The sequence below is a fragment of the Baudoinia panamericana genome, assembly GCF_000338955.1.
Source record: "Baudoinia panamericana UAMH 10762 unplaced genomic scaffold BAUCOscaffold_2, whole genome shotgun sequence".
In the NCBI taxonomy this organism is placed as follows: Eukaryota; Fungi; Ascomycota; class Dothideomycetes; order Mycosphaerellales; family Teratosphaeriaceae; genus Baudoinia; species Baudoinia panamericana.
This window is the reverse complement of record NW_006911258.1, coordinates 457,693-473,370: the sequence shown is the minus strand read 5'-3', so window position 1 is coordinate 473,370 and position 15,678 is coordinate 457,693. Positions and strand designations below refer to the sequence as shown.

General features: G+C 55.1%; 9 protein-coding genes across 9 annotated transcripts; 5 read left to right on the top strand and 4 right to left on the bottom strand.

Annotated features, from left to right (window-relative positions):
- Positions 1–872: 872 nt before the first annotated feature.
- BAUCODRAFT_30014 (uncharacterized protein) lies at positions 873–1,092 on the top strand. The gene has a single exon (XM_007674733.1). It carries the CDS (start codon positions 886–888, stop codon positions 1,069–1,071), a length of 186 nt encoding a protein of 61 aa, XP_007672923.1. The 5' UTR covers positions 873–885; the 3' UTR covers positions 1,072–1,092.
- Positions 1,093–1,232: 140 nt separating this feature from the next.
- On the bottom strand, positions 1,233–2,477 carry BAUCODRAFT_119218 (uncharacterized protein; the record flags this gene model as incomplete). The annotated part of the gene is made up of 1 exon (XM_007675068.1): positions 1,233–2,477. The coding sequence occupies one exon, from the start codon at positions 2,475–2,477 to the stop codon at positions 1,233–1,235; it is 1,245 nt and encodes a 414-aa protein (XP_007673258.1).
- A 347-nt stretch (positions 2,478–2,824) lies between these two features.
- BAUCODRAFT_63239 (uncharacterized protein) lies at positions 2,825–4,941 on the top strand (the record flags this gene model as incomplete). The annotated part of the gene is made up of 3 exons (XM_007674902.1): positions 2,825–3,963; positions 4,255–4,681; positions 4,741–4,941. 3 exons carry the CDS (start codon positions 2,825–2,827, stop codon positions 4,939–4,941), a joined length of 1,767 nt encoding a protein of 588 aa, XP_007673092.1.
- A 617-nt stretch (positions 4,942–5,558) lies between these two features.
- Positions 5,559–6,095, bottom strand: BAUCODRAFT_63204 (uncharacterized protein; the record flags this gene model as incomplete). Its single annotated transcript, XM_007674900.1, has 1 exon — positions 5,559–6,095. One exon carries the CDS (start codon positions 6,093–6,095, stop codon positions 5,559–5,561), a length of 537 nt encoding a protein of 178 aa, XP_007673090.1.
- Positions 6,096–8,459: 2,364 nt separating this feature from the next.
- BAUCODRAFT_344306 (uncharacterized protein) lies at positions 8,460–10,398 on the top strand. The gene is made up of 3 exons (XM_007675067.1): positions 8,460–8,626; positions 8,712–9,473; positions 9,547–10,398. Exons 2-3 carry the CDS (start codon positions 8,740–8,742, stop codon positions 10,151–10,153), a joined length of 1,341 nt encoding a protein of 446 aa, XP_007673257.1. The 5' UTR covers positions 8,460–8,626; positions 8,712–8,739; the 3' UTR covers positions 10,154–10,398.
- A 59-nt stretch (positions 10,399–10,457) lies between these two features.
- On the bottom strand, positions 10,458–11,444 carry BAUCODRAFT_30007 (uncharacterized protein). Its single transcript, XM_007674732.1, has 4 exons — positions 11,378–11,444; positions 11,244–11,323; positions 11,140–11,189; positions 10,458–11,082 (listed from the first exon to the last, which is right to left on the bottom strand). The coding sequence occupies exons 1-4, from the start codon at positions 11,420–11,422 to the stop codon at positions 10,832–10,834; spliced, it is 426 nt and encodes a 141-aa protein (XP_007672922.1). The 5' UTR covers positions 11,423–11,444; the 3' UTR covers positions 10,458–10,831.
- Positions 11,445–11,754: 310 nt separating this feature from the next.
- Positions 11,755–12,660, top strand: BAUCODRAFT_30006 (uncharacterized protein). The gene is made up of 4 exons (XM_007674731.1): positions 11,755–11,918; positions 12,028–12,116; positions 12,172–12,375; positions 12,435–12,660. Exons 1-4 carry the CDS (start codon positions 11,863–11,865, stop codon positions 12,494–12,496), a joined length of 411 nt encoding a protein of 136 aa, XP_007672921.1. The 5' UTR covers positions 11,755–11,862; the 3' UTR covers positions 12,497–12,660.
- Positions 12,661–12,724: 64 nt separating this feature from the next.
- BAUCODRAFT_30005 (uncharacterized protein) lies at positions 12,725–14,746 on the bottom strand. The gene is made up of 5 exons (XM_007674730.1): positions 14,579–14,746; positions 14,467–14,522; positions 13,468–14,414; positions 13,154–13,417; positions 12,725–13,091 (listed from the first exon to the last, which is right to left on the bottom strand). Exons 1-5 carry the CDS (start codon positions 14,716–14,718, stop codon positions 13,056–13,058), a joined length of 1,443 nt encoding a protein of 480 aa, XP_007672920.1. The 5' UTR covers positions 14,719–14,746; the 3' UTR covers positions 12,725–13,055.
- Positions 14,747–15,063: 317 nt separating this feature from the next.
- BAUCODRAFT_145031 (uncharacterized protein) lies at positions 15,064–15,527 on the top strand (the record flags this gene model as incomplete). Its single annotated transcript, XM_007675066.1, has 4 exons — positions 15,064–15,086; positions 15,139–15,271; positions 15,337–15,457; positions 15,505–15,527. 4 exons carry the CDS (start codon positions 15,064–15,066, stop codon positions 15,525–15,527), a joined length of 300 nt encoding a protein of 99 aa, XP_007673256.1.
- Between the last annotated feature and the right edge of the window lie 151 nt (positions 15,528–15,678).

The following is a 15,678-nucleotide window of genomic DNA, read 5'->3' as shown; positions in this document are numbered from 1 at the left end:
TACCGACATCCAGTCCGTCCCGTGTCCAGGTACGTAGTACTTCTTCCCACATCCGTACACCACACGGCGCCACTAGCGCCGTGGGTGGAAACGTGGGACGGGAAGACCGCAGACGGTGACTATGCTCCAGGAGTTGCACATGGTGGTGATGGTGGTGGTGGTGGTGGTTGTGATGGGTTGGTTGTTGATGTTGACGTCGTCTGGTGAACTTCGGTGGTCGCTTGTTGATCGCTTTAGTGAACTTGCTGTATGCTGAGGAGAAAAGAGAAGAGAAAGAAAATCGAGATGAGAGGGGAATGGTACGCTCTTTATGCCGTCGCACCGTCTGTCACCCGATTCCTTATCACATAAGTACGTCCGTATCACTCGTGGACGATTACCTCTCCTCACGCTCATTCACCGCTTGTAGGCTTACCTGCTGGATTTGTGATCGTACGGTATGACTTACATCCAGTTGGGAGCGATCGTACGACAATCCAAATGCTTACTCTTTCCCATTGTCATTGGACGCTGTCAAGGGCTTGTTGGAACGTTCTGATTACGTGGAGTGAGAATGTTTTCGAGAGTACTGGGCAATATGTCAGCACAACCTCCGCAACATTGACTTTCCATATGCTGCTAAACGGGCCATTGTGCCATTTTCGCTCATTACTCACGTGGAATTGCCAAAACACCGGCCTCAATTCCCATTCCAGCATTACTGCAATACGCTGCCATGGCGGCTACAGTAAGGTATCTCACGGTTGTGAGATTGAGAGTGTGTGCGAAGCTGCTCGATATATAGACGGTTCCAATGTCGTGGTTGCGCTCATATGCGGCTGTGTCGGCGATTAACACTCTGCAAGGGCTTGCCATTTAGAGTTGGCCTGATGACTACAGGATACTATGCGTACATCCAACGCCGTTCTTGTACCATATGCTGCTATCAGAGCCCTGGGCCCATATCAGCATAAGCAATCGAACGGGATTCCGAGCCAGAGAGGGCGTGCAAAGGCGAGCGAAGTGGGCGGATTCTCAGTTTCATACCTCTGCTTTGTACGCCTTGGTGTTGGCTATGACTCCATATGGTAATGCGCGACTTTCGAAATCTGTATTACGAAGGCGGAGTAAGCCAGTGGTACGATACTTACTTACTACAGAGTCAGCTTCCCGCCCACTTTGCAGAACGGCCGTCTCCGCCAGTCCACCGAACAGTATCCCGCCACAGCAGTTCTCTACCTGCGATAACCCCCTTATGGTGGCCACTTGCCAGGAGCATTAACAACCGCCCTGCTGAACTTTGCGATCAACCCTTGCTTCTCCGACTCCCTCCGTCTCTGCGCCGACGCAATACCAGCACGATCCGTTATTGGCGCAGCATTCATAATGCGATCAAACTCATCATCCTCGGCCTCACCAACATCCGAACCAGATTCTGCGTCAGAGTCTTGGGGCAGTGTTTGGATTTGCTTACTCTGATCATGCGGTCGCTGAATGCGCTCAGGTATCGTACGATCTTCTTCGTGGCCAGTAGGCTTAGCCGGGTTGGCAAAGGGCTTGGATGCGAGGACCCGCTGTCGGAGATATGCCATTTCCTCTTCGTCATCACTGTCCGGTGGCAAAGCGTAGGGGTCGGAATCTTCGTTTTCCGCGTCCTCCTTGTCTCCTGCATCATCGGCAGGCTGCTCGCCAGGCTTGGGACCCCCGAGCTGAATGCCGCCCATGCTGCTCGCATTACTGTCTCCGCCCTCTTTGTCGTCATCTTCATCGTCTGAATCATCGATCTGCCTCCGGTTCAGGTTCCCTCCCTTCCATGCATCATCCGCATCCCTCTCCCTATCCTCACGATCTTCCCTCCACTCATTCTCAATCTTCGCCAACCACGCCTCTTCCGCCTTCTTAACTTCCTCTTCATCCTTACATGCCGCGTATCGCTTGAGCACAGCGTCGTTGATCTCCAGAAACGCTTCCCCGTAACTAAACGTGCTGAGTATCTCCTCCGCCCAATCTGTATGGCCGCAGATAGCGAAGCAAGCTGCGAGCGCTTCCACGCAGTTCAGTCGCCACGGCCTGCCGTAGTTGGTAGGGTTCGCAGCGATCAGGTACGGTAGTAGCCGTGGATTAGGCCCTCCGATGCGACTGAACGGTACTTCTTCGATGCGCTTCCAGCTCGCTTCAACGACTGCTGCGCCGTACTGCTCCAGTATCGGTCGATCGGCTGGACTGAGGAGATTCTTCGCTTTCGGACTGACCACGATGCCTGCATGCTTTTGTCCGACATGTAGTTCTCGCATAAGCCCAAGGCGCATTAGCCGCTTGCCGGAGCATCGCTTTGCGTCGCAGTGATTGAGATCCCATGCTGCCGCTTTGAAAGATGGTCTTTTGTTGCCACCCAGTCCTTCCTCTCGGTCTGGGTGAGTATGTTGGGCGTATGTACGTGCTGGACCGTTGGCGTGCTTACGTCCCTTGTTCGTCAGGTCCTTCTTGTGGCGCACCATACTGTTGCAAGCCTGTTGAAGTGTTGGTTTAACGATGCTTAATTACCATGTTGTCATCCTGGTGGCGGCCGAACTAGAATCGATTGATATGCCCATGAATGCACGTCATTTCAAATGTGCCTGCAAGCGGATCGGATCGGGCCCAGCTCAAAGCACCTCAGCAGTGTTCCGCTCTTAGGGAAGGCTCCATGTAACTGTGTGCCGGTATACATCGCTCACACGCCCACTGATCTCGTGAGCCCATCAGGAGGGTTACAAGTGTACCCGCCACCATTGAGCTCTACTTCGCGGGTCGCGCCCGCACTCGAGACGACAACGCTTCCAACCCACCACAGCTACAGCGCTCAATGGAGGCCGCTAGCGCGAGGTATGCAGCTCGCGATCGATTCGCCTACCCATCAGAGGCTCCCAACGCGACGCCGCTCCAGCGGTACATCCACAATGCCTGCTCGCCCGAAAACTTTGAGCCGAACCTGGCCCTCTCCTTGGAGATTTCCGACCTAATCAACGCAAAGAGAGCGGGAGCGCCAAGAGAAGCCGCCGTGGCCATTGTACAGTATGTGAACGCCCGTAACCCAAACGTATCACTACTCGCCTTGAGTCTGCTCGATATTTGCGTCAAGAACTGCGGCTACCCTTTCCACCTGCAAATCAGCACCAAAGAGTTCCTGAACGAGCTGGTGCGACGATTCCCCGAGCGGCCTCCGATACGGACGACGAGAGTACAGAACCGTATACTAGAGCTTATCGAAGAATGGCGGCGGACGATCTGCGAAACGAGCAAGTACAAGGAAGATCTAGGCTATATCCGGGACATGCACCGCTTGCTCAGCTACAAAGGCTATGTCTTCCCGGAAGTACGGAGGGAGGATGCTGCGGTTCTCAATCCCAGCGACAATCTCAAAAGTGCAGAGGAAATGGAGAAGGAAGAGCGAGCGGCACAGGAAGCGAAACTGCAGGAGCTGATACGGCGTGGTACTCCGCACGACCTCCAGGAAGCGAACAAGTTGATGAAAGTGATGGCCGGGTACGATACAAGACATAAGACGGACTACCGAGCGAAGGCGGCCGAGGAGGTGGCTAAGATCCAACAGAAAGCGAAACTGCTAGAGGAGATGCTGCAGGGCTACAAACCAGGCGACGAGATTAAAGAGGGCGATGTCTTCGAGGAGTTGGCGAACGCACTGGCGTCAGCGCATCCGAAGATCCAGAAGATGTGCGAGGAGGAGAGCGATGATACGGAGGCTGTGGCTAAACTTTTGGAAATCAATGACAGCATACATCGAACGATCGAGCGGTACAAGCTTGTGAAGAAGGGCGACATTCAAGGCGCGAATGCTATTCCGCGAGGCACGTTAGGCATAAGTGGAGCTGGCGTGAAGAAGGGACGGGACAACGAGCTATCTCTGATTGACTTTAGCGGGCCAGAGGATGCGGCAGGTTCGGCGGACTCGGCGGCAGATGACTTGATGTCTGGCAACCAACAGTCACCGGCACCGAAGTCGCAAGGTAACTCGCTTGAGGACGACTTACTAGGTCTGAGCATGGGTGACGGCACCTATGGCCAGGGCGGTGGCATTTCGCTTGGTGGTTCTTCGAACGGCACAGCAGACATTATGGCGCGCTTCTCGCAGCCATCACAACCATCACAGCCGTCTTTGCAGTCTGCACAAAGCGATCTCTTTTCATCAACTGCCCCGTCACCACAGCCGCAGTCCCAGGCAGCTTCGAAACCGAACTACGACAGTCTCAACCTACTGGGCGGCCTAGGCTCAAGACCGACGTCGAAACCTGCAACACCCGTGCCTTCTTCAACACAACCATCACAACAAGCAAAGCGCCTCTCCGCCGATCCTTTCGCCTCCCTAGCTACACCGCCGCGGCAAGCCTCACCCTTCCAATTTCAGCACTCTACTAAGCCGCCTGCAGCTCAGCAATCGTCCGGCTTCGACCTGCTTGGCATGGGCGACAGCAACGGCACTTCGTCTCATGCAGCCACAGCCAACGCCGGCGGCGACGATGAGTGGACGTTCAGCTCCGCACTACCGGACCAGGCATCGGAGATGACAGTGACAAACAGCAGCATCCGCACCGTCTTTAGTGTGAAGCGAGAGACCGACTCGGACATTGTGATACAGAGTCGAATATCCAACTCCACGGCCCAGCCCATCTCGGATCTGACCTTCCAGCTTGCTGTGACAAAGGTACGCTCTCCCCTTCCGCGCCCCGATGGCGGCCCGTGCTAACTTTGTTTACTTTGTAGGGCTATACACTCAACCTGCAACCACAATCATCGCGTACTCTATCACCGAACCAACAGAATGGCATTACGCAGACCATTCGATTGCAGGGTGTGGAACGAGGGAAAGGCACCGGCGTGAAGATGCGTTGGCGAGCTAGCTATTCGTTGGGTGGCAAGGCGGTGAATGAGCAGGGCGAATTGACGGGCTTGGGTGTTCCTTAGGATTCGATAGACCTCCAAGCAACGTTCTGCCGCTCTCATGTAGCTGTTGGAACCTATCATGGTACCCGTTCGTGCCCTTAGTGGCATCAGAGGCCGTGAAAGCGTCGGTTAGGGTTAGTGTTTGGGTTAGCTATGCGATCGGCGGCCACAACATTCTATGAGCAAGGTATACCCGTGTCGCTACCTGAAATGATTGTCAGTGTTCGCAAGGTACCGTGAGAATGTTACACGGCGTGGTGATGCTGTTGTGAGGGTGTTTGTAGGGTGCGCATTGTCGTTCCAGCAGAAGATGGTGTTCAAGTACATGCAGAGGTCCCAACACGAGCAGGGTCACACCCAATGCCATGTAGCACGTTGCCCACAATTACCGCGAAAAGCGGGACGACCTGGTGACCCGACCTGGCATGGCAGGGCATTAAGATTGCTCTTGACGCATTGCAATTCACTGAAAGTTCCAAACAATGGCTATACATGGATACGCTGCGTCTATCTAGCCTCCGCCGCCACTGTATGGGCCGGCCGGATCTGCTGTGAGCATAGAGCTCGCGTTCTTAAAGTCATCACGCGCCATCACCGTTCGCAGCGACACAGCCCTCGTACATCCACTCCTTCCCACCTCACCCCAACCCAGCCCTGCCAGACCTCATGACCTGCTCGACCGGCATAACAGTCCCATCATGCTCCCTGCCCAAACCAGTCCCAGCAGTCCACCCCATCTTCACCATAAGCTGATGCCCAAAGTTCTCTCTGCCGAGCGCGCTGGCCCCAGCACCCACAACCTCGCCATTACGCAACCCTGCCGCACCACCATTGAACCCTCCTCCTCCTCCTCCTCCACGCGGACCCTTCGCAGCAGCCTTGCCAGCCTGCCGTCCCGCTTTCTTCCCCTTCGACGAGCTGTTGACGAGAAAGCCTTTGTTCGAAGCGTACATGACCTTGCTGAGCAAAGCCTCCGAGTACTCAACCCTCTGGCTGCTCTTGTAGATTACCGTGAAGCGACCCTTTCCACTCCCAGCGCTCTTGGACTTCAAACCCAGCGCTGACGAGACCTGATGCATCACCTTGCGTTCGTTCTTCGCCATTGGTGGGAATGCTCGACTCTGCTGGCCGTCGTTCTGCAAAAACGTCCGCAGCTCGTCCTTCACTTGTGCCATGGTCATGCCCTGCAGGTACTTCTGACTCAAATCGGCTTTACCGCTCCTACCGGATGCGCCGAGCAAGCCTTGTGCGCGCAGTTCTTCACGCTCGAGCTTCTTCTGTCGTTTCTTCTTACGGTCGTTCTCCCAGCTTTCTAGCATATCTGTCTTGAGTTCCACGTCGGATAGCTCTTCCAGCTCCGGCGGCAGCTTGCCTTTCCGACCCTTCTTGGGCTGGCGAAGTGATGGGCGGTCGAAGTCCATGATATCGAAGCCGCTTTCACCGTATTGCTCGACCGTGTCCGCCAAAGCCGAAGCGTCTGGGAAGCTGAAACCACCACTACGACGTCCGCCGCTCTTGCCACGCCGGCTAGGACGCGTCAAAGCCATGTTTGACAGGTCCCGTAGACCGGTACGCGCGTCGTCCACGTCGCCAAAGCCATCGATGTCGCCCTCCGCGCCGAAGAAGCCATCATCGATGACAAGATCATCTGCATCAATGCCCATCTCTTGCTGCTTCGCAAGCAGCCGCGCAAGTTGCTCATCAGTCATCGCATCCTGCCGCCGCTGCCTGAGATCCTCTTCGTCTTCCCACTGCTCTCGCTCCGTGTAGTCGAGGGCATCTTCTAGCTCGGAAGACTCAAGTTCGGAATAGTTGAGCTCGCCGTCGTCGTCAGAGTGCTCCTCACTATAGTCTTGCCCGATCGGCGTGTCGCTGTCTTCGGAAGAGTCTGCGTCTTCCCATTCACCTTGCGAGTGCTCAAGGACCATGTCGTCAGCGACCCCTTTACCGTCTACCACCAGTGACGGCCCGCCAAAGGACTGTGCCGTCACGTGATTGTTTATGGTATCCGCAGCCGGGTGGTCTTCACTGTCAAGCTGGGCTTTCAGGTTCTCCATATAATCGATGTAGGCGGCTTCTTCCGCTGCGTCGTCTTCAATGTCAGAGATGACAGCGTTTCGCTGCTGCCTGTTGTCAAGCTTACGACCGCGCTTGCTCCGCCTGTTAGGCTTCCGAGTCAGATCGATCTCGTCAAGATCAGGTGCAGGTGTTCTGGCCTGCCTCTTCTTTCGTAAGATGTCCTTCATTTCCGCCTGCAGGGTGGCTATTGACTGTTCGGCACCAGCGTCTTTCGTCGGTTGCGCGAGTCTGACGGCTGACCCGCGGATTGGCATCGTCTCGATTGCGTTGAACTCGGCGGGAGAGGGGTTCAAGTCAGGCCGAGCCTTGCCCTTTCGCCAATATGGAGTTGACGGCGCAGGCTCCCACATGTCAGTAACTGGTTCGGGAGGCTGCGGCTGCAGCGTTGGGTTCGAGGCTGCCCAACCCTTTCCGGGCAGCTTGTTGCCAGCCCACGGATCAGCTACCGGAGGAGTTTGCTGAAGCGCTGCTAGCAAGCCGTCCGTGATATGCGGGCTATGCGCTCGTGGCGTATCATTGGGCGGTGCTTCAACAGCATGGTCGGCACTCAAAGGGGCCGCTTGCTTGCCCTTACGGCCGTGAAAGACTACAATCTCGGAGTCTGAGTCTGAAGGTGCAGGAGGCGGCGAGCGCCGTGTTCGCACCTTGTCGGAGTGTTTGCCATTGACAGCAAGACTCGGATCTCCTTCGGTATCGATAATAAAGAGAGGCTTGACCGGAGATGCTGGGCTGTGGATGTTCATACGGCCGATTGCGGACTCTGAGAACTCTAGCTCAGACGTTTCGATAATGTTGGTCTGGATGGTAGTCTCATCTATATCATCATCACCAGCCTCTTCCGATTCTCCGCCTTCGTCCTCGTTCTCATGCACCGCATGGTTAGCGTCTGCCTCGGATCTTGACTTAAGCTTTGCGTTACGTTCGGTGTCGGGTTGTGCACTTGCGCTCACAAACCCGATGGTCCTATGCCGCAACTTGAATTGTGGATCGGGGGCGAAGGACCGGCTTTTGGTCTGCGTGAATCCTCGGAATGTTTGGCCGTCGTCGTCTGTACTACTTAGCAACTATTACGAAGCATCATCGCAGCAGAGGACTTGCCGCTGTCCGGCCCGCCATTGTATCGTGCTCGCTTTCCTGCACGTCCTTGCTTGCTTTGCTTCGGCTTCCCTTTCTTGCCCATATCCGCCTTGTAATCGCACTCTCAAAGTGCAATGCGACACTACAGGACAAGCTTGGCGAGCAAGCAAGAAAGAAAGAAGAGTAGCGTAAGTAGATGCGAGACAGTTCGCCATGCGGACAAGGGTAGATGATGCAGTCGGCGCATGTGGAGAATCCTGCGTTATCGATTACCACCCCGGCACGGTTCAAACCGTACTTTGCATTGTGTCTTCTTCAGGCGGTTGAACGATGGACCAACGATTGCGCGAAGCGCTTGCGTGACATGCTTGTCATCCGCTAGCGATGGACAAAGTGTTTGTATATCGCTCAGGCTTGAGCAAATGAGTTGACTACGCTCAAGCACAGAGCGAGCCACTGCATCCAAAGCTGCGACTGTAAAGGATTAAAGTTAGCTACGGAGCGACACGAACGAGCCGTATGCGATCGGCCGCCGGGCCGAGGGTTGACGGTAAGCCGAATCCACAAGCTCCCAGGCAGCCCTCGTGCCCTCCATCTCCACCCGCGTCTCAGCTCATCTGTTATCAACTACCTAGAGCTTGGTCTTCCCTGTCTAACGCCATAATGAACAATACTACCGACTTCTCGCGCTTGACCAAGCGGATCGTGCAGCACTTCTGGGACCCTTTACCGCGCAACGAGGACCCCGCAGGCATCATATTCTGCCTTGGGCGGCGATATGACCCTCGATATCTACAAGGCAGGCAGCTCAAGAGTACTAGCACAGGCAATTCGCCCTCTGCGAAGTCGGAATCTGAGGTGTCGCAACCGGACTCGGCGGTTGTGATAACGGATGCGAATCAGAAGCGGGAAGAGTCCGCAGAGAATGGGAAGGATGATTTGTCCAACAGCCAAATGGACCTATCGCGAGCTGAGGAAGAAGCGCTCGGCTGGCCAGCAGAGTTCATGGACGACATGGAAGCCCGAATATGGCTCACTTACCGCAACAACTTTCCGCCTATAGCCAAGTCTAGCGATCCTAGTGCTGGTTCTGCAATGTCTTTCTCTACCAAGCTTCGAAACATCGGCAACTCGGGTGGTTTCACAAGCGACGCAGGATGGGGCTGTATGATACGTAGTGGGCAGACTCTGCTTGCAAACAGTTTAGCCACCCTCAAGCTCGGCCGGGACTGGCGGCGGGGACAGAAGGAGGATGACTACAAGCACCTCATTTCGCTCTTCGCGGATACCCCAGAGGCACCTTTCAGCATCCACAAATTCGTGGAGCATGGCGCGCAAGCTTGTGGCAAGCATCCTGGCGAGTGGTTTGGGCCGAGTGCTACAGCTAGGAGCGTACAGTGAGTCATTCTCACCCTCATGCTCTTGTGCATTCTATTTCTCTCAGATATGCCAAGCTAAGACGGTCAACAGGGCGCTCACCGAGAAGTATCGAGACGTCGGCTTGCGAGTCTACGCACGTCCCGACGACGGCGACGTCTACGTCGACTCACTCTTCGCTACCGCTGGCCAGATGGACGCAAACGACGAGTTCCAGCCCACCTTGATCGTTCTCGGCATACGACTGGGCATCGACCGCATCACGCCCGTTTACCACGCCGCTCTCAAGGCAACACTCGAAATGCCGCAATCGGTCGGCATCGCAGGCGGCAGACCGAGCAGCAGTCACTACTTCGTCGGCCATCAAGGCGACAATTTCTTCTACCTCGATCCGCACACTACTAGACAAGCGATACCGCAGAATCCATCAGCCGAGGATCTTGCGTCGTGCCATACGCGTCGATTACGGCGGCTAAAGATCGCGGAGATGGATCCCTCTATGCTGCTTGGCTTTTTGATCCACTCGAAGGAGGAATTCGTCGAGTGGCGGAAGGCTGTTGACGAGATTGGGGGAAAGGCCATTATCCATGTGCACGATAAGGAGCCCAAGTACGCCACGGGCAATGAGCGACCGGAGGCGGTTGATGAGGTCGAGACGTGGGATGAGGCTACGGAGGATGATGCTGGCGATGAGAATTGACGACGGGTCTGAACGAATTGCACGAGATACTGAAGATTCTTGTAAGCTGTCCGCGGATGCATAGCGTTGGAATGAATAGGCATTACACGCCGTGATTCGTAGTAGCTGGCTCTGCATTGCACCATCGCACCTTCTATCGCACATACCGTCCACCACATGTTTCGACATGGACACTGTTCTCATCGAACCCTTGCTTGAGCCTGACAGCTTTGGAATGTGCTGGTGTTTCGCTCTTTGAACGCGAAGTCGGCACGCTAACGGTCCGTGAACAACACCCCTTGTTCTTCCGCGTAGAAATTATCAAGTGCATCGCGAAAACTGGAAACAGCGGCTCTCACCCTGTGCAAGTTACAGAGACGAAGCAAGAGGATAAATTCCAGGTGACGTTGAGGAAGGAAGACGAAGTGATGTATCAAGTCATGCATTCGCGCCTTCTTCTCGAAGACTCATCGCTGCTGTCTGCTGCTACTGTACAGACCCATCATGGCAAATGCAGGCCTATCCTTTGCCGCCTGCTGCAGCAGCTTCCTCTTCGGAGACCCCATGGTATCAGCAATGTAGAGAAATAGCAGCATCATGGAAAACACCCCAGCCCGTGATCGCATTATCGCGCACTCAGTTAACGCCCACCATCATGACCATGTTGAAAGAACACGCAAGCAACTCGTGACCAAGCGCTTACTTCGTGGAGGAAGAGTACTTGGTGACGGCCTTGGTGCCTTCGGAGACGGCGTGCTTCGCAAGCTCACCAGGTAGGATGAGTCGCACGGAGGTCTGGATTTCGCGTGATGAGATGGTGGACTTCTTGTTGTATGCGGCGAGCTTGCTGGCCTCGGTGGCGACGCGCTCGAAGATGTCGTTGACGAAGGAGTTGAGGATGGACATTGCGCGGTTCGAGATACCGGTGTCTGGGTGCACCTGCTTCAGGACTGAAGGAAAGACGCGTCAGCGGGTGCGAAAGTACGTGATGAGGAAGGTCGGCATACCCTTGTAGATATACGAGCTGTAGGTCTCCTTGCGGGTCTTTGTCCTCTTCCTTGGGTGTTGTTAGCGAGTGTCTGAGATCGGCGCGCGAAGAGTGGGAGCTTACTTCTTGTCGCCTGAAGCGGGCGCGGTCTTCTTGCCAGCTTCCTTGGTCGCTGGTGCCTTGCCGGCAGTTGTCGCGGGCGCCTATGAAGGTGTAAGTGATGGAAGTGAAGGCGCGGTATCAATTCATCGCCATACCTTGCCTGCGCCGGCTGGGGTCTTGGAAGCAGCTTTGGGGGCCATTTCGAAACGGTTCTGGCCTGGAAATTGGATGAGTTGGATGTGGTGGATGAGATTGTTCGAGTTGTGTTAGTACTGATGTGAGGTGAAGGCTGCGCTGAGTGGAGTGTAAGGACGATGGCTCCACGGTGCAGAAAGCGGGATGTCACGCCTCTTATACGGATGCTCGGCAAGCGCCGCCTGCTAATCACTCGCGTTGTTTTGGCTGCTGGCGCACAGGCCACTTTCGCGCTTGGGAATTGGGATTGATAGCACGCCCCGCATGGAAGCGGCGACACTTCAAAAGCGAGCACTCGCCGTCGTCGTCGCTTTCTCTTCCTTTCCTGTTCCTCCAACTACACGCCTTCCATCACCAGCGATCCATCCATTTTCAGCATCCGGCACTTTCGACTCAACCGCATCACCCAATCCAACCAAATCCACCCCATTTCAACTCCATCACCATGACGGGCGGAAAGTCAGGCGGCAAGGCCAGCGGCGCGAAGAGCAGTGCGCAATCGTAAGTCCTCCTCTGCAGTCACTTTCGAAGTGGTTTGACGCCTTTGTTCACTCACAACACGCGTCTTCCGCCCTCATCCCTACCGAGCGCAAACTGACATCATTTACAGCCGTTCATCCAAGGCCGGTCTCGCATTCCCAGTTGGTCGTGTCCACCGTCTCCTCAGGAAAGGCAACTACGCGCAGCGTGTCGGTGCCGGTGAGTCACAACGCCTCCCAAGTCCGCCACTTTGCACATACTGACCTTGAATCAGGTGCTCCGGTCTACCTCGCAGCCGTTCTTGAATATCTGGCCGCTGAAATCCTCGAGTTGGCTGGCAACGCCGCCCGTGACAACAAGAAGACCCGTATCATCCCGCGTCATCTCCAGCTCGCTATCCGCAACGACGAGGAGTTGAACAAGCTTCTCGGCCACGTCACGATCGCCCAGGGTGGTGTACTGCCCAACATTCACCAGAGTAAGCTCCACCATCGCACTCAGCCTTGTCCATCAACCACTAACATCGCATTCTTTCAGACCTCCTGCCCAAGAAGACCACCGGCAGCAAGGGTGCCGCTGGCCCAAGCCAAGAGCTGTAAACGCTTTTCGGTTCATGATTTCGTGGTTACGGCGTCCAAGGGGTTGCTCGGTCGAGATGATAATGGGGTTCATCACGGCGGGTATGAGCACTGGACACAGTGCCTGGTTTCGTTATTTGCATGGCTGCGTCTGATTTCCGGCAGCGGAGAAAGCTGTACATTATGCCCATGGCGGTGGTAGAGGCCAAGGGCAGAGCTTATGATGATACCAAATGAAGCCTTCTGATCAGTCACTACTCGTTCTATAATGCTTTCACCCTGCTTGATCGTTTCGATTGCATGTAAGACGTAATTTCTACGGCGCATGGAGAAATGAGGTGTGAAGATGCTCTTCCAGACATGAGGCGCAAGCAAGCATGTTTGATCTCCAGCTTTGTCAGGAAACACCCCATGCTTGAACCTCACTCGCACGGCAGCAGCGTCCACCACGACATGTTAGCAATATGCGCAACAAGCACTTGGACGGAACTACGTGAGGCAGATTGGATCTTTTGTACAGGGAATACAGCACGCTAAGCGAACATGCAGCGAACCATCTAGATGTTGTCGTCGTCCGGGCTCATACAAGAAGCATCTTCCGCGGGTCTTCGATATACTGCGCGAAGGCATCAGCATACGACACATCCACAACATGGCCACGAAAAGTGTTCTGCTTACCTCCTTGATCTTGACTAGGAAAGTCACTGCTTCGCGGCCGTCCAGTAGTCTGTGGTCGTATGTAAGAGCGAGATACATCATCGGCCTGATTTCAACCTTGCCAGCGATGGCGACCGGCTTGTCCTTGATGGCGTGCAGGCCAAGTACGGCGGTCTGCGGAAGGTTGATAATGGGTGTGCCCATCAGCGAGCCAAAGACGCCCCCGTTGCTGATGGTGAAGGTGCCGCCAGCCATGTCTTCGATCGTGAGCTTGTTATCGCGCGCCTACACGGATTAGCCGCAAGCTTCACAGGTCCTACGTGTTCTCCGCTCACCTTCTTGCCGAGTTCCGCAATCGCCTTCTCAATGCCAACCATGTCCAGGCTTTCCGCATTACGCACCACAGGGGTAACCAGACCCTTCTCCGTCGCCACCGCAACACTGATGTCAACGTAGTCACGGTACACGATCGTGTCACCACTACCAGCGCCCTCTATACTGGCATTGACAGCGGGAATGTCCTTCATCGCAAGCACGGCCGCCTTGGAGAATGCGCTCATGAAGCCAAGCTTCACGCCAGTGTTCTTAAGGATCTCATCCTTGTACCGCTTCCGCATGTCCATGAGCGCAGACATGTCGACCTCGTTGAAGGTTGTTAGTGAGGCAGCGGTGTTCTGCGACTGCTTGAGACGCTCGGCAATGCGCAAACGCATACGGTTCATCTTCACCCGGCGTTCTTCGCGGCTGCCATACGGTGATTCGACCTTTGGCGACTGTTCGGAAGGCAGCTTCTGAGGCTGTTTAGACTCTTCTTTCTGCTTTGGCGGCTCCGGTTTCGATTCTTGCTTTGGCGGTTGAGGCTTGGATTCCTGCTTCGGTGGTTCGGGCTTGGATTCCTGCTTCGGTGATTCGGGCTTAGATTCTTGCTTCGGCTCTGGCTTTGACTCCTCCTTCTGGCCGTCGGGCTGCGAAGACGTCTCCTGAGCGCCTGATGCCGGCGATTTGGGTTCTTCCTTGCCCTTCTCTGCCTTCTGCCCTGGCTCACCGCCAAGCTCTAACCGCACGAGGTCCTGTCCAACGGTCACGGTGTCTTCCTCCTTGGCCAGAAATTCCTTGATTGTGCCAGCAGTAGGCGCGTTGACAGCCACATCGATCTTGTCGGTCTCGATCGTAGCGATTTCCTCATCCTGCTCTACGTAGTCGCCAGGCTGTTTGGAAAACTGTTTCAGGGTACCCTCCGTGATCGACTCTGCCATATCTGGCACCTTGACAATTTGCTCTTCTGTAATACTTATCAGTACTTATGGGTTCGTACTCTCCACGACGTCACGAACCATGGCGATGACTTGACAAGCTGAAAGGGCGGGACTGGGAGATAAGCGCAGGTATTCTGCCTCAGAGTTAGCTAGGCTGTCTATCGCGCATCTCTACCTAGGCATGACTCACTGTCGCCGTTGTAAGGCAGGTACGAGACGTATAGGCTGTGAGCTTAGGCATCGTAGAGAGCTTCTGGAGCCCTGCGGGAGCTGGCGTAGGATGGGTCTTGCGCCAGCGGCGAGCCGACGTAGGAGTTGTGAGCTTGACATGACCTGAGGGCGGCAAAATGCCTTTGACTGTTCCTCAGGACCAAGTCAAAGTGTCAGTTTAAGGATGGGTGGAATGAGAGAGGTTCGACGCTGAAAGCGTAAAAGGTTGGTCTGCGTTTGCAGACGGGAGCATTGGTACAACGCAATGTGGCCCAAGCTTTCAATTGCCGGTTCCCTCCGCCCTGTGCTCGTCTCGGTCGTATCAGCCACAGCCATTGCGGGCTCTTCAGGTACGGTACGTTACGTTAGACGGTAACTTGGCGCGGCGTTCAACAGCGCCTCGAGCGAAGGAGTCGGACTTCTAGGACACGAGACCCGGGGCGTGAGCCCATTGAAATCCTCACAATGGCCGCAAAGAACGAAGTCCTGTAAGGAGCGCGCTCACTATTGCTTGAAGAACACATACTGAGTTTGGTGCAGCAAGCTCTATCGCCGCTCTCTGAAGCTCGCACTCGACTGGGCTATCCATCGACACTTGTGGAGAGGGCAGGCAGTGTACATTCGATCACTCTTCGAAGCGAACAAGAACATCACGCAGCCTAGACAACAAAGAGTATGCACTGCGGCAAGGCGAGGTCGGACAGGGCACGATCAAGCCTTGGTACTGACATGCGTTAGGCACTTATCGAGGAGACAGAGGGTATACTGGAGAAGTGGAAGCACCCAGATCCGTATAGACCGCCTACAGCACCGGGTGGCAGCAAGTACGAGCGCAACTTGCCCGTACCGACTACCGAGCGTATGTATCCGAGGGGACATCGTACGAATACTGCTGACAACTCCCAGCACCACCACCTATGCATGTATAGGCAGTGCAGGAACGAGGAGTTATGGCATGTACATAAGGCGGCATTGTTTGCACATAACCAACTCGCAAAGCATTGGGACTGCGGTCCAACGAATATTCACGATCCCATCCATTAGCCGCCAAGTATTCAGCAGGGCCAAATGAACAGTGGC

Coding starts and splice junctions, on each gene's coding strand:
- BAUCODRAFT_30014 (XM_007674733.1), top strand. CDS start 886: ATGCGTACATCCAACGCCGTTCTTGTACCATATGCTGCTATCAGAGCC.
- BAUCODRAFT_344306 (XM_007675067.1), top strand. CDS start 8,740: ATGAACAATACTACCGACTTCTCGCGCTTGACCAAGCGGATCGTGCAG. Junction 9,474..9,546: donor GCTACAGCTAGGAGCGTACA/GTGAGTCATTCT, acceptor GACGGTCAACAG/GGCGCTCACCGAGAAGTATC.
- BAUCODRAFT_30007 (XM_007674732.1), bottom strand. CDS start 11,422: ATGGCCCCCAAAGCTGCTTCCAAGACCCCAGCCGGCGCAGGCAAG. Junction 11,190..11,243: donor CCCGCTTCAGGCGACAAGAA/GTAAGCTCCCAC, acceptor ACAACACCCAAG/GAAGAGGACAAAGACCCGCA. Junction 11,083..11,139: donor CAGCTCGTATATCTACAAGG/GTATGCCGACCT, acceptor TCTTTCCTTCAG/TCCTGAAGCAGGTGCACCCA.
- BAUCODRAFT_30006 (XM_007674731.1), top strand. CDS start 11,863: ATGACGGGCGGAAAGTCAGGCGGCAAGGCCAGCGGCGCGAAGAGCAGT. Junction 11,919..12,027: donor GCGAAGAGCAGTGCGCAATC/GTAAGTCCTCCT, acceptor CATCATTTACAG/CCGTTCATCCAAGGCCGGTC. Junction 12,376..12,434: donor ACTGCCCAACATTCACCAGA/GTAAGCTCCACC, acceptor GCATTCTTTCAG/ACCTCCTGCCCAAGAAGACC.
- BAUCODRAFT_30005 (XM_007674730.1), bottom strand. CDS start 14,718: ATGTCAAGCTCACAACTCCTACGTCGGCTCGCCGCTGGCGCAAGACCC. Junction 14,523..14,578: donor CCTGCCTTACAACGGCGACA/GTGAGTCATGCC, acceptor ACTCTGAGGCAG/AATACCTGCGCTTATCTCCC. Junction 14,415..14,466: donor CTTGTCAAGTCATCGCCATG/GTTCGTGACGTC, acceptor TAAGTATTACAG/AAGAGCAAATTGTCAAGGTG.